This window comes from Danio aesculapii, chromosome 17, assembly GCF_903798145.1.
Source record: "Danio aesculapii chromosome 17, fDanAes4.1, whole genome shotgun sequence".
Lineage (NCBI taxonomy): Eukaryota > Metazoa > Chordata > Actinopteri > Cypriniformes > Danionidae > Danio > Danio aesculapii.
This window is the reverse complement of record NC_079451.1, coordinates 22,946,382-22,961,202: the sequence shown is the minus strand read 5'-3', so window position 1 is coordinate 22,961,202 and position 14,821 is coordinate 22,946,382. Positions and strand designations below refer to the sequence as shown.

Here is a 14,821-nt window from a genome sequence, read left to right as displayed (position 1 = left end):
GATTTGCTGCTCACCGAACATTTTTTATTGAGAACAATTTAATGTTTGATAGTAGAAAAAAACCTTGGACATGTAAATCGTTACAATCAATCAATCAATCAATCAATCAATCAATCAATCAATCAATCAATCAATCAATCAATCAATCAATCAATCAATCAATCAATCAATCAATCAATCAATCAATCAATCAATCAATCAATCAATCAATCAACCATTAAATCAATCAATCAATCAATCAATCAATCAATCAATCAATCAAATTAATCAATCAATCAATCAATCAATCAATCAATCAATCAATCAATTAAATTAATCAATCAATCAATTAAACAATAAATCAATCAACCAAATCAATCAATCAACCAACAAACCAACCAACAATCAACTAACCACCAATTAAATCAATCAATCAATCAATCAATTAATCCAACAAACCAACCAACTAACAATCAACCAACCAATCAACCAACCAACCAACCAATCAACCAACCAACCAATCACTAAATCAATCAAAGCAATTAATCAATCAATCAATCAATCAATCAATCAAACATCAATTAAATCAATCAATCAATCAATAAACCAAATCAAATCAACCACCAACCAACCAACCAAATTAATTAAGTCAACCAACCAACCAATCAACCAACCAACCATACAACCAACCAACCAACCAATCAATCAATCAATCAATCAATCAATCAATCAATCAATTAAAATATTGAACAGTATAAATATTTCTATATTTGAGATTTGGAGATGTTGAAGTCGAATTCAAACCTGTGCCACTTACAGTTCAATATGCACCAGCCATTGCTGCTATAAATGCAATGGCACAGACATTACGAATGCATGTTTAGCATGTACTCTACAATGTGACTGCACACTTATAATGTGTCTGACAAGCACTCGTATCTGCACTTCCGCAGATTGGTGATCTTGACAGATTCACATAGAGAACGTGTGTTTGCACCCCTCACCCTCTCATTACGGCAAGCGCTTATCCTCTAACCAGCATAGGGGAAGCTCCAGCCGAGCATCGGGAGATTCCTTTTGAACGTGCCATTACGCTTTTTAACAAACCTGTCCGCTCTCATCCCGTGAAGAATGAGAGGAGAAGAGCGTGTGATGAGTGCGGGTGTCCTCCTGAAGCCCTTCCGGCCTGCTATAGTCAGCCTGAGCAAAATGGAGGCCGACAACAATTCATTTAAGCCTATTACCGCGCAGGCAGGGTGTGCTAAGGTTCACTGACCTTTCAGTATTTTTGTTTGTAAACAAACAAAGGGAAAACAGCAGAAGTCAATACGAGGAGCAGGGGCAGCATGCAGGGAGGCAGTGTTGCGTTGACTCGGAGGAACTGAGGGGGATGTGGAGAAGCGATGGGGAGCAGTTAAGTTTGATTTACCTGGCCCTGTGAAGAGGACTGTGTAGGTTAGATTGCCGTTGGGTTCAGCGGGGGCCTCCCACTTGGCTCGTACTGAATGTGGCGTTTCGCTGAAGACAACAAGGGTCACATGACCAATGGGGGGCATCTCTAAAGTCCTGCTTTCCACCTGAGAACCGAAAGATATACATTAGTGGTGTCCCAAAAAAAGCACTATACACTATACTTATTGTGTATCTATCTATCTATCTATCTATCTATCTATCTATCTATCTATCTATCTATCTATCTATCTATCTATCTATCTATCTATCTATCCATCTATCTATTCATTTTCCTTCGCCTCATGGGTTGCCACAGCGGAATGAACAAAACAAAACAAAACAAAACAAAACAAAACAAAACAAAACAAAACAAAACAAAACAAAACAAAACACAAAACTAAGAACAAAAAACAAGATGAAACAAAACAAAACAAAAAACAAAACGAAATGAAACAAAACAAAAAACAGAACAGAACAGAACAGAACAGAACAAAACCCACACATCCACATACATTTGGCAAAACATTAAATTAAAGGGCACATAGTTTACCTATTTTTTATGATTTAATAATAATATTATGGTTCTTCTGAGTGTGCCAGTTTAGGTTCAGTTTAAAACACAATTCAGATTTTTTTATTATAATGTGTTAAAAAGTGTCATGTTGGGGGCGTGTCCACAGTTCGCTGATTTATGGGTGTGTTGCTTCACATGTAAATTAGTTTCGGCTTCCTGCCAACGTAACAAGGGGGCGGGGCCATGAGCTCACCCGCTCTGCGTTTGCAACAGACAGGCAGACGGAGAAGGAGAGAGAAAGGATCACCATTCAGTCGTACATGTACGACTCTGACACAGACCAAGCAGAGAGTACAAAATCAATTGTGTCTTTGTACAGTTTTACAGTCAACTGTGTGCTAGTTTCAAGTGCCGAGCTTGTACACAGAAACTAATAACCACGCACCCTGAATTAACTTTGACTGAGGCACCGGATGCGCCGCTCGAAGCCGCAACACGGCACACCAGACACTCTCTGTGGCGCGGCAGAGACATGAAGTGTCCCGAATCGTCGCGCCACGCATTTTTGAATTCTAAACAGGTTTCTGCAGCGGTCCGCGGTGCCCAGCCGTCGACTTGAGTGTACCCTGATAGAACCCTATGTTTAGAATTCTAAAACGCATGCTAGTTAAGATCACAGGGAGCTTCTGGGATCGCGAGAAATGCAAACAGCTGAAGTATAAGGTAGACTCAATGAGAAGTACACTTGTTTGCAAACCTACCTAAAGATACAACCAATAATTCTGATTAGAGCGATAATGTGGAGAATATTGCTCTTGTGTTGAGCCCAATGTGCCTTGCATCTAAAAATAGAGCTAGGGTGTTCCTTTATTGATATTGCTTCGACTCACGCTGAAAATGGCAGACGTGAATTAACAAACTGAGGATATGATGACGCGCCTGTCAATCAATATTGGTGGGTGGGGGGACCGCTCTCCTACGTAAAGTTGCGGTCGATTTGAAAACAGCTCCAATTGGTCCACCGTTTTTTATGTTGTTAAATTGAAAAAAAAAGCACTGGGTGTGCTTATATCACCCCAATATGACAGTCTATACACCATACATGCACATATGTCTGTTCAAACAGCTTGAAAAGTAGATTTTTTACCATAGGTGCCCTTTAAGTTATTGTAAACTTTTTAATTCAGCAAATAAAAACTAAAAAATTTACAAAAAACAAATAGAGCAAGGTTAAAAAACATATAAAACATGTTCCTTGAGCACCAAATGAAACAAACAACAATTATTTTGTAATATTTTACAATGCTATTGTCTTTGCAAATTTTTAAATGAAATAAAAAATACAAATTAAATGGAATAAAAAAGCAGCCTTAGTAAGCAAAATGGCCATCTGTCAAAAACAAACAAAAGAAACAAATATTTTTGTATGTAAATACCATTATCATAACTAGTACATTGGGTGGAAATGTTGCATTAAGCCTTTGATTAAGCTCACTGTATTGAACTAAATACGTTGAGAAAGCATGACGAATTCTTATTTTAATAATAATAAAAACAATTAAAAAAATCACAGCCTGCACTTTTTCCTCACCATCTGTCCACTAAATGATGGGATACGTCTTATCCAGCCACACCACAGCCACTCAACCTCTCGCTGCTTGCTCCAACTTTTGCTGTGTCTGCAGAACTGGCCATTTGACTAAATATTGCACACATATTGGAAAAATGCCCAAATATAGCCCATCAAAGCAGTAACCAGCCCAGAGTGGCATTTATACCAAATGTCAAGCGTGAGCAGAAGGTGCTTTATTGAACAGAGTGAATCGATCACCTTTATGATGCTGAGCTGCCATCTGACACGCAGAGGAGGCATTAACATAATGTAAATGTGGTGGACTCTCACCAGGGGCCCCAGAGCGCAGCCCTGAGCCGTGCAGGCCTGAACGCGGAAACTGTGCAGGCTCCACGGGGACAGATCGCCCACCTCCGAAGCCATCAGGGACGAATTCTGCACCAGCGTGCCATCCATCCAAAGACCATAGCTGCTAATCACACCTGTGTGGAGGAAATTAATGCACGTTTAGCATATGGCCGATAGCGTATGAGGGAATACAGCTTGTGCTTGACATGTAAACCTATTGCATATTCAAAACTGCTTACAGAGCCTTAACATTTACAACATATATTTGTCAAATTTTAAGGGGTAATTGAAAAAAATATATATAAGTTGCTGGCTGCAGTTCACTTACTGGCCACTGGTGACACTAATAACAAGGGTTTCAAAATACTACATTTAAAATAGTATTGTGTTCAGTAAAAAACAAACAAAAAAATACTATATTTACAACCTTTTTAAAATTTTGATTCTATTGTGTACCATGATTTAAATAAACTACAGACACAGAAATAAAAACATTCACAGAATCCATTTTTCAATTTGTAAGTTTTATAATGATACATTGAGCCATCCATGTCAACCCCCCTGTTTTTCCCGTGATTCTCCTGTATTTTACAGTTTTACCCCACTATCATCCCGTAAAGGTATTTTCCCGTATTTCTCCCATATTTTCAATCTTTCTATGAAGGGTGGCAATAATATGAGCAACCCATACCACCGAACCACCAGGGGACACCCCCCTAGCTCTTAAATGTGAGTCTGTTCTGTGCTTTCGTTTTATTTACTGTGGGCATGAAAACACTTTGAAATAAATATATTTTTATTTATTAATTAATTAAATTTTTTTTTTTATTAATGCTTAAACAGGAACAGAAAGACATTATTATTTTTCAGAATTACACAAAAGACTGAGATAACAATCAATTTACGTACATTTACAATCTTTCTATCATAATTAATCATACTTTGAAATAAATCTAAAAACAATGCGATTCCCTTCCCTTTTATTTCAGGTGGCGTCGCCCTCCTGAATAATCCTCAAAACAGTCATATAGCGGTGCGTGACTGTCAGCTGACATGCTTCATAGTGATAAACAGACGCTGTTTCCCAATAGAAATCTGCACACGCGTTTTGAAGCAGAACGAAAGTCTGGGTGCGTGTTTGAACAAACATATACACTTAACTAATAATAATAATAACATCTAAATATGTTGATGTTGGTGTGATTTTTTTCAAACACAAAAAAATATGTACTAAATGAGCATAAAAAGTTATGAAAGCAATCGAAGGCTTTCATTTTAAAGTTAGATGTGTGCATTTTTAAAGTGACACCTGTTGTTAATGTAATCAAACAAAAAATCTAAATAAATGAGAAATTCTTTCGTTGCTCTTTAATCAGAATGTGTAAGTTATACATGAAGAAAAGATTAATGAGATTTGATAACTTGATTCCATTTCTTTATAAAAGCTATGAATTTTAATAAGTTAAACTGTTGGCTAATTTATTTGCTGATAATGTATACTATTTTTTTTTTCTCTTGTAAATAATAATAAAACATATTACTGAACGTTTAACTGTTTATTTACAATGAAACAGCTCATATTTAGTAATTTGGGGATTGTTTATGGTGGGCTTGTCCTTTATTTTCACATCCCAATGTTGACAGGTATGCATTGAGCGTGTCTTACTATGGATAATACATTTCATAATAAAAGCTCTAGAATAAAATTCTAATTTCTTTATTACTTCCCCTATTCATTGTGTTTTAGTTGTGCAAACAGATTTCTTTTAATGGCTTTTAACTGCATTTAAAGAGAGTTTTTTCACAGAATAGTTTAATAATTAGACAAGTCCAAGTTTTTGCGGTTTTATCTCCGTGTTTGACAAGGTGGAAAACTAAATTAATTGAACTGGATTGTAATGCGTAATGTTTTTAATTATTATTTTTATTTTCACAGTCATTTTCCATACTAACAGACACATTAGAGGAAAGGTCGTTGTTCTTCCAAGGTGAGAATCACTTCAATTTTAAATATAGAAATTACAGGAGACAAATCAAACAAAAAAGGAAAACATTTAAGACAGCCAAAGTCAGATTTGTATGTGTGTGTGTGTGTCGCCTCACATCAAGAAGGTCGCAGGTTCGAGTCTCAGCTGGGTCAGTTGGCATTTCTGTGTGGAGTTCTGTGTGTTCTCTCAGTGTTTGGATGGGTGTGGTGCTATAGGTGAATTGAAAAAGCTAAATTGTCCGTAATGTATGCGTGTCAATGAGTGTGTATGGATGTTTTTCAGTGTTGGGTTGCAGCTGGAAGGGCATCCACTGCGTAAAACATATGCTGGATAAGTTGGCAGTTTATTCAGCTGTGGAGACCCCAAATTAATAAAGGGACTAATGAATGACATTAATGCTATTTTACATAGGGCCTTACAATAATTTTCATATTATTTTGTACTAAACACTCTTGTTGACCACATCAAGTTCTTATTTTTAATATCTATACAAAATTTCCAAACAAAAAAATGTGTCCATACAGGCTGCTTATTGTGCTGAATAGGGCAATCAGATTTTAGCCATTGATAGATTTTTAGGAAACTGAAAACCGTACATATGTTGAAACTTCACCAGAACCCCCTCAGATTCAAAAAGGTTAAGGAAATTCTATGAAAAGTAGCCAAAATACAATAATAGGAAATGTTCTAAATGTTCCTGAACATCGAATAGCACATGCATGATTCTTGCACTCCTGATATGAGGTCTAAAATTGCCCTTGCATCATGAATCCTTATTCCAGGACACATTTTTATACCCAAACACTGTTTGCTCCACTGATTTCCTCACATGCCCTGATGTAAACTGCCCATTTTGTTTAAAGCCCTCTGTTAAAGGCAAGCATTAGGGAAAGAGTGTTGTAAAAGATGTAAACACAGCCGTATACTGGTCCTGCTCTCTTTATAGCTGCTCACGGGACACACCCCTCAAGATGGACTGCTCGGTTAAAAGGTTCAAGAAGGACGACTCAGCTTGACCCAGTGCACAAGGAAACAGACATGAAGAGCTGCACTGGGCCTGAACTAACACTTCAAATACAGTAAATTTCATATATATTGTTGTTTTTAAAATATTTGTAACAGTTCTATAACAATGCACTTGTTGAGCATGTTTTGAGGTATTTTTAGATGTTTATAAATCTGTACTGATTGTGTGTTTTAATCATGCAAATAGTAGAGTGAGCTATGTTGGGTAATTATATTGTTTACACATTTTTGGTATGCAATACAAATGTATAAATATGTTGAAACAAGACCAAATAATTTTTTTTTATATCTGAAACATGGAAAACAAATATATACAACATAAAATGTAAGTACACTATGCAAAATAGTTTTAATTGTTTGTTTTTCAATTTGTAATATCTATATAATGATACTTGAAGCTTGATATAGATAGCACATTTCATCATAAAAGCTTTGTACTTTCTTTAATTATTATTTTAAAAATTCTTTATTATTTTCCCATATATTTTCTTATAGTCATGTAAACAGATGCCTTTTAACATCTGTTAATTGTAATAAATTACATTTTCTTTTCACATAGTTTTTTAAATATTTAGGCAAGAGCAGGCTTTTGTTGTTTTATTGTAGTATTTGAATATGTGAAAAACTAATAAAATACATTATAATGTGTAATGTTTTTAATTACTGTTTGTATATAAATTTGTGACAGCTATAATTGCACACTAAGCACAGATTGAGATGGGTAAGACATTTGATAATAAACACTATAATGTATTTTCTATAATGATCGTAAAAACAATCTATCCATATTATTCAGTGTATTAATTGTTGTATTTTTCACTTTTTCATTTTACTTTATTTAAGATAGTAAACATATTCAAGTTTTCAATATTTCAGCAAAAGTAAGTCCAAGGCACTCGAAAGATGTGGAAAAAATCTTTAAAAATTTTTATTAACATGGCTAATGTTTTTTTTAAGGATTTTAATTTTTTTTAAGGCTTTTTAATATTTTTCCACATCTTTCGAGTACGTTGGACTGATTTTTGCTGTTTATTCTGATGAATCCCTTGCCCAAAGAGCACCGTCACATTATTTAAGCTACCCCTGAGAAATTTTTGTTTGATTTTAGATTTTCAATATTTAATTTAATCTTTTTCTTTTCAGCACAGTCCCTTTATTAATCAGGGGTCGCCACAGCGTAATGAACTGCCGACTTATCCAGCATATATGCATATATATGTTTTACGCAGTGGATGCCCTTCCAGCTGCAACCCATCACTGGGAAACATCTATACACACTCATTCACACACACATACACTACGGACAATTTAGCCTACCCAATTCACCTATAGCGCATAACTTTGGCTTTGTGGGGGAAACCGGAGGAAACCCGCACAAACACGGAGAGAACATGCAAACTCCACACAGAAATGTCAACTGACCCAGCCGAAGCTAGAACCAGCGACCTTCTTGCTGTGAGGTGACAGCGCTACCCACTGCACCACCCCTTTTCAATATTTATAAATACTGAAAATAAATGTTAAAATCTTAAAGTTCTTTATTAGTTTTTTAAAACAAATTCTAAAAACATACGTAAAATAAATAATATTAATAAATATAAATAAAAATAAAAAGCTAAGATTTTTTTTATAAATATGTGAAAAAAGTGAAAACACCATATGTAAAATAAACAAATAGTATTAAGTGTGATGTTCAGCCAGTTGTGTCATGTACTTACTAATGTCTAACTGAGCACTATCATAACAATACTAGGTTGTACTATCCTAATGTGTCTATTAGGATAAAAATGATTTATAAAATATGCATATATATATATATATGCATATATATATATATATATATATATATATATATATATATATATATATATATATATATATATATATATATTTATTTATTTATTTATTTATTTATAAAATAAATAAAATGTGAAATAAACAATTTTTACCACACATAAGTATAAAAAAACATATCAAATCATATCTGATCAGCGCATATCTGATCCCCTTCACTTAGCCTTCACTTTTAAAGTCAACAAAATATTTAAATAAATTATCAACAGACTATATATTTAAAATATCCAATCAGAATTCACAATAAAAAAAATCACAAGATTACAAAAAACAAATCCTTCAATATATTCCGTACCACATAAAAACTAAACCTTTGTTTATATAAAATATTGAACACTTTAATCAAACAAATAAAACAACCAATCTTCTTTTTATGCTATTTAACATTCACCAAAGCAATTCTAATCTCCTCTCAAACCCGTTAGTCTGCAGTGTTGTCCCTCATCCGCCGAATGAACTGAACGGCCCTGTCAGCCGCCGCTAAAGCTGCAGTTCACAGCATCAGTCAAAAGGGAGCACTTTTCATCCACTTAAAACCCAGCGTCCTCCTTTTCTCTCTCTCTCTCTCTCTCTCCTGCTCCGCTACACAAAGTGCTGCTCTTCCTTCTCTATGTGCGAACCCATCATTAAACATGAAGCACCCTTAACTAAACGCCTATTTGGAATATGAATTCACCTCTGCCGGGTGCTAGTTTTAACCCCACTCACCGTTGGGTTTGCGCGGGGGGGTCCAGGACAGGTGGAGGGAATGTGGAGAGAGGGACAGGATGTTTGGGGCAGGCACTTCCTCCGGTGAGCTCTCCTCGGTGCGGGCTGTGCTGGGGTCACTGAGGGTGCAGCCGCCGCCTGTGCACGCCTGCAGGACACAGTGGTCAAACATAAACATACAAACATATAATAATAATAATAATAATAATAATATTAATAATATTAATAATAATATTATTAATAAAATCTAAATAGCTTCAGAAATGTGTATGGCTAATGTATCTGGCTAATTCATTCAAAGACATTTCAACTCTAGATTCGAACTCTGCATTTAGGACATTTCATCAAGAGAAAACTGGGATATTTTGTTAAAAGCTAAATTCTACACACAAAACAAAATCTAAACAGTAAATATATAAATGGATAACGAAAGGTTATTTTTATATGCTCTAATTGAATGATTATTACATTTATATGAATAGAAATTATAAAAACACTGACGGTATGATAATGTATGCTGTCTGGTCAAAAATGTGTGGAAATAATATAGGCAAAAGTTTATTTATGTATACAATATTAAAGACATTTTACCATTTTCCACATTGTATCAAAAAATAATAATAATAACAATAATGATAATAATAATAAAAAATAATAATAATAATAATAATAACAATAAATAGAGAATCTGTTTGCTAACTGTGCACAGTTATATGTCCAGTTGAATGCAAATAAAGAGATGAGTGAAGCTTCAAACATATTTATATTTAATGTTTCAATGTGTCTTAAAATAAACAAACACAAAAATACAAATTTTTGACAAGGTATGATAAGAAGCATATATTTTATTTAAGAGCAATGTAATTAAAATAATACACATTTTATATAACAAATATATAAAATTATATAAAAATTGTTTTTTTGTTTGATTTAAAAACAATAAATAATATGAACTAGTTATTTATTGTTTGAATCGGTTTGAGTAATGCAGTTTCAAAGTTTCAATATATTTTATATTTGATATCTGATGCACCTGACTACATTTGTGACCTGGTAACTCTCGCCACTCCCACCTACAGTCGTCGTTCTGCATCTGGACTCACCTTGTATCAGCCACACTGTAAACTTAAGACCATGGGTGGTAGAGCTTTTTCGTACAGTTCAATTAAGTTATAGTTTGGTCTACCCATCAGCATTAACTTTTCAGGACTCACCTTTTTACCGTTGCTTTTAATTTAGGTTGATTCTTTTTGTCAATTTAATCATTCAATTTTTTTGTTCACATTTTATTGTCTTATTGGGGTGTTTTTACTGTTTTTTATTGCTCTGCTTTGTTACTGTTTGCCTTGTTTACCTAGCGCTTTGGGTCTGAGAAAAGCACACTATAAATAAAATGCATTACTAATATTAGATAGATAGATAGATAGATAGATAGATAGATAGATAGATAGATAGATAGATAGATAGATAGATAGATAGATAGATAGATAGATAGATAGATAGATAGATAGATAGATAGATAGATAGATAGATAGATAGATAGATAGATAGATAGATAGATAGATAGATAGATAGATAGATAGATAGAAAATGAAATAAAGGCTCAATGACATAAACTTAAGCATGTTTTGTGTGTGTGCGCGTGGTGATACACACTGCTATCTGAAATAGGTACGTGGATCCAGGGACGAGGTTCCGCACTGTATAATCCTGGAAAAGCTCAGAGCTGTTATAGACGATGAGCGGCTCTTCTCCCAAAGCCCACTGGTGCAGCGTGTAGAACTCCAGCAGGCCGTTCACCTCCACTGGAGCAGCCCACCTGAAGACCACCAGACACAAAAACACACAGTCTGAGACCCGACACATCACCCCTGTCCCAGAAACACCCGATCAGAGAGCTGCTGGGCGAGCGTTTCACTCCACCGCTTGACTTTCTGATGGCTAAATTTAGAGCAGAGGACACTGTTATCTGCTAAGGGATCAAACAGGACGACTGAGAGGAGAAACTGAGCTAAACACAGACAGAAATATGTGCGTTTTTTCCGCTTTGTGCGTGCTTTGTTTGTTCGTTGAGTATATTTCGGACAAAACTGAACTTTCAAATAAGCGGTGGAGTATGATATTAAGTCATAGCATTTATATTAAGTCACTGAGTAACTATGGTGGTTTTTATTAATAATTGTAGTTTTTTTGCACTGAAAGTTTTAAGAAATTTCAAAAACAAAACCTATGGATTTTAATTACATAATTTTTTTTTTTTTGAAAGTTCCTGTGTGTTGTATGAAGTCATTGGCTGCATCCGAAACTGCAAAGTAGGTACTGCATTTGAATTGAAACGTACCACTCTGCTGTCACCACTGTTAGAAAAATATGTTCAATACAGTATGAACGTGAGCAGTATGAATGGAACTCGGACATACATACTGTATGCCATTTTGTCATGATAACATGACCTACCCGCATGAGTTGTGTCCCTTCACTCCTATTCATGAATTCTCTCGCGGGGCATCATGGGATAGCACAGCGTGCATAGGATGCGCACCTCAGAATATCGACGGTAGTAGTAGGAACGTCTCACATACTTTTTCAAATTCTATAAATTCGGACATACTACTCAGCTCGTATGCTGTTTTTAGCATACTATATAGTATGGAAGTATGCGATTTTGGATGCAGCAACTGAGTTTTTTATTTATTTATCTAGGTTGTTTTAGCACAATTGTTGTTTAAAATGTTTATGTTGATTTTAAATAAAATGTAATTAAATTAAATGTAAGTTAATTAAATTAAAATTTAATATAACTGTGTATTTTATGAAGTCACTAAATAACTATTGTTTATTAATAATTTGAATTTTTACATTTAAAATTTTGTTGGTTTTAGTAAATTGTTATGCAAAATGATCTGATTTTAAATTAAATAAAAATGTAATAAATTCAATTAATTGAAATGTAAAAATGTACATAGCCATGAAGTCACCAAGTAACTGTTATAGTTTTTATTAATATTTCGAATTTTAAAATTAGGTTAGCTATTTAGATATTACCTAGATACAATTCGTTTTCACTTGTTGAAATCATTTACATTTACATTTACATTTAGTCATTTAGCAGACGCTTTTATCCAAAGCGACTTACAAATGAGGACAAGGAAGCAATTTACACAACTATAAGAGCAGCAGTGAACAAGCGCTAGACAAGTTTCAGGTGTGTAAAGTCTAAGAAGCAAAACATTAGTAGAAATTTTTTTTTTTTTTTTTTTTTGAGAGAGAGAGAGAGAGAGAGAGAGAGAGAGAGAGAGAGAGAGAGAGAGAGAGAGAGAGAGAGAGAGAGAGAGAGAGAGAGAGAGAGAGAGAGAGAGAGAGAGAGAGAGAGAGAGAGAGAGAGAGAGAGAGAGAGAGAGAGAGAGAGAGAGAGAGAGAGAGAAAGAGGGCACAGTTAGTGGTATAGCCAGAGAGGCAATTGCAGATTAGGAGAGAAAGTGGAGACTAAACAGTTGCGTTTTTAGTCGTTTCTTGAAGACAGCAAGTGACTCTGCTGTTCTGATGTAGTTAGGGAGTTCATTCCACCAACTGGGCAGATTGAATGTAAGAGTTCGGGAAAGTGATTTCTTCCCTCTTTGGGATGGAACAACGAGGCGACGTTCATTCACAGAACGCAAGTTTCTGGAGGGCACATATATCTGCAGAAGTGAGAGCAGATACGAAGGAGCACAGCTAGAGGTCACTTTGTAAGCAAACATCAGAGCTTTGAATTTGATGCGGGCAGCAACTGGCAGCCAGTGTAAACGGGTGAGTAGCGGAGTGACATGTGCTCTTTTGGGTTCATCAAAGACCACTCGTGCTGCTGCGTTCTCAGTTTATGTTAAAATCAGTTTATGTTTATGCAGTTTATTTGTTTATGCAGTTTATTTGTTAACTAAAACAAGCATTTAAAATAAATATTAACATTAACTTATTCATTCATTGATTTTCTTTTCGGCTTAGTCATTTTATTAATCTGGGGTCGCCACAGCGGAATGAACCACCAACTTATCCAGCCTTATGTTTAATGAAACGGATGCCCTTCCAGCTGCAACCCATCACTGGGAAACACCCATACACTCTCATTCACAAACATACACTACGACCAATTTAGATTACCCTATTCACCTACAGCAACATGGGGAAAACATACAAACTCCACACAGAACTCCACACTGACCCAGCCGAGGCTCGAACCAGCAACCTTCTTACTGTGAGGTTTCTCACTGCGCCACCCAACATTAACTTATTTTTAAGCAAAAAAAGGTGAAAGAAAAAAAACTTACTTTTTTTTATATTTAATAAAAACACTAATGTCAGTAAAAGTCGACATTAAGTGCCGAGATGATTTTTTTCGCCCCTCCTACAGTATATTTGACTGACACTCAAATAACTATTTATATAAAATATCTCTTATATCTCTGTCAGAACTGAATGACACTTTAGTCTGCATTTTCAAACACTTTAAACAGTTCAATGACTAGAGGAGACAATGTCCCTGCTGAAGGTAATGGTGTCAAAACTCCGACATGAGCTTAAATCATCTTTGTTGTTTTAGCAGGGAAATAGGACAGTAACCTCCTGTGTGATGAGAGGAATCATCAAGCCTCTGAGTACAATGAGTTTGACCCGATGTTTCTCCGACCCTCTTTGTTTCCTTAATTTAGTACAGAGCGCAAGAGTCTCCTGGTCCGCACGGAGCAAACACACCCGCAGGTGACCTTATTCATTATTGTGATTAATTTACTTTAGGCATAAATTAAAATGCATTTTAAATTGCAAACGACAGCGGCCATTAAGACGTTTCATTGCATAATTGATATGCGGTAGGTTATATTATTAATTATATGACATTTTCATCAATTACAATGCTTGAAGAAAGCAAACATTTTTTTTTTTTTTTAAGCAAACTGTGGAAATAATGTCAATATTGCATATTAAAAGTAAATAAGAATACAAATAATTGTAAATATGTTTTCAATTTAAAGAAAGAAAATTTACTTTTTATTATTATCATTATCATTATTATTATTATTATTATTATTATTATCATTATTATTATTATTATTATTATTATTATTATCATTATTATTATTATTATTATTATTATTACTATGACTACTACTACTACTACATAATTTTGACATTGTAATACATTTTATGGCCTTTTCAATGACAAACAAGAATGGCCATAAGGGTGTTTCATTCCATAATAGATAAGCTTGGTTATATTATTATTAATATAGGATTATGTACTTATAATACTTATTAAACAAAGAAAACTTTATTAGTAGTATATTTGTTTTTGATACACATAAAAAAAATGAATGAATATTAAAAAAAGAAAGACAAAGAAAA

General features: G+C 34.5%; 1 protein-coding gene across 1 annotated transcript in view; it reads right to left on the bottom strand.

Moving 5' to 3' along the window:
* ush2a (Usher syndrome 2A (autosomal recessive, mild)) overlaps positions 1–14,821 on the bottom strand; it is a 445,979-nt gene that overhangs the window by 233,440 nt on the left and 197,718 nt on the right. The window contains 3 exon segments of the mRNA XM_056477496.1: positions 1,409–1,556; positions 3,849–4,000; positions 9,443–9,590. Coding sequence (XP_056333471.1) covers positions 1,409–1,556; positions 3,849–4,000; positions 9,443–9,590 — 448 coding nt within the window.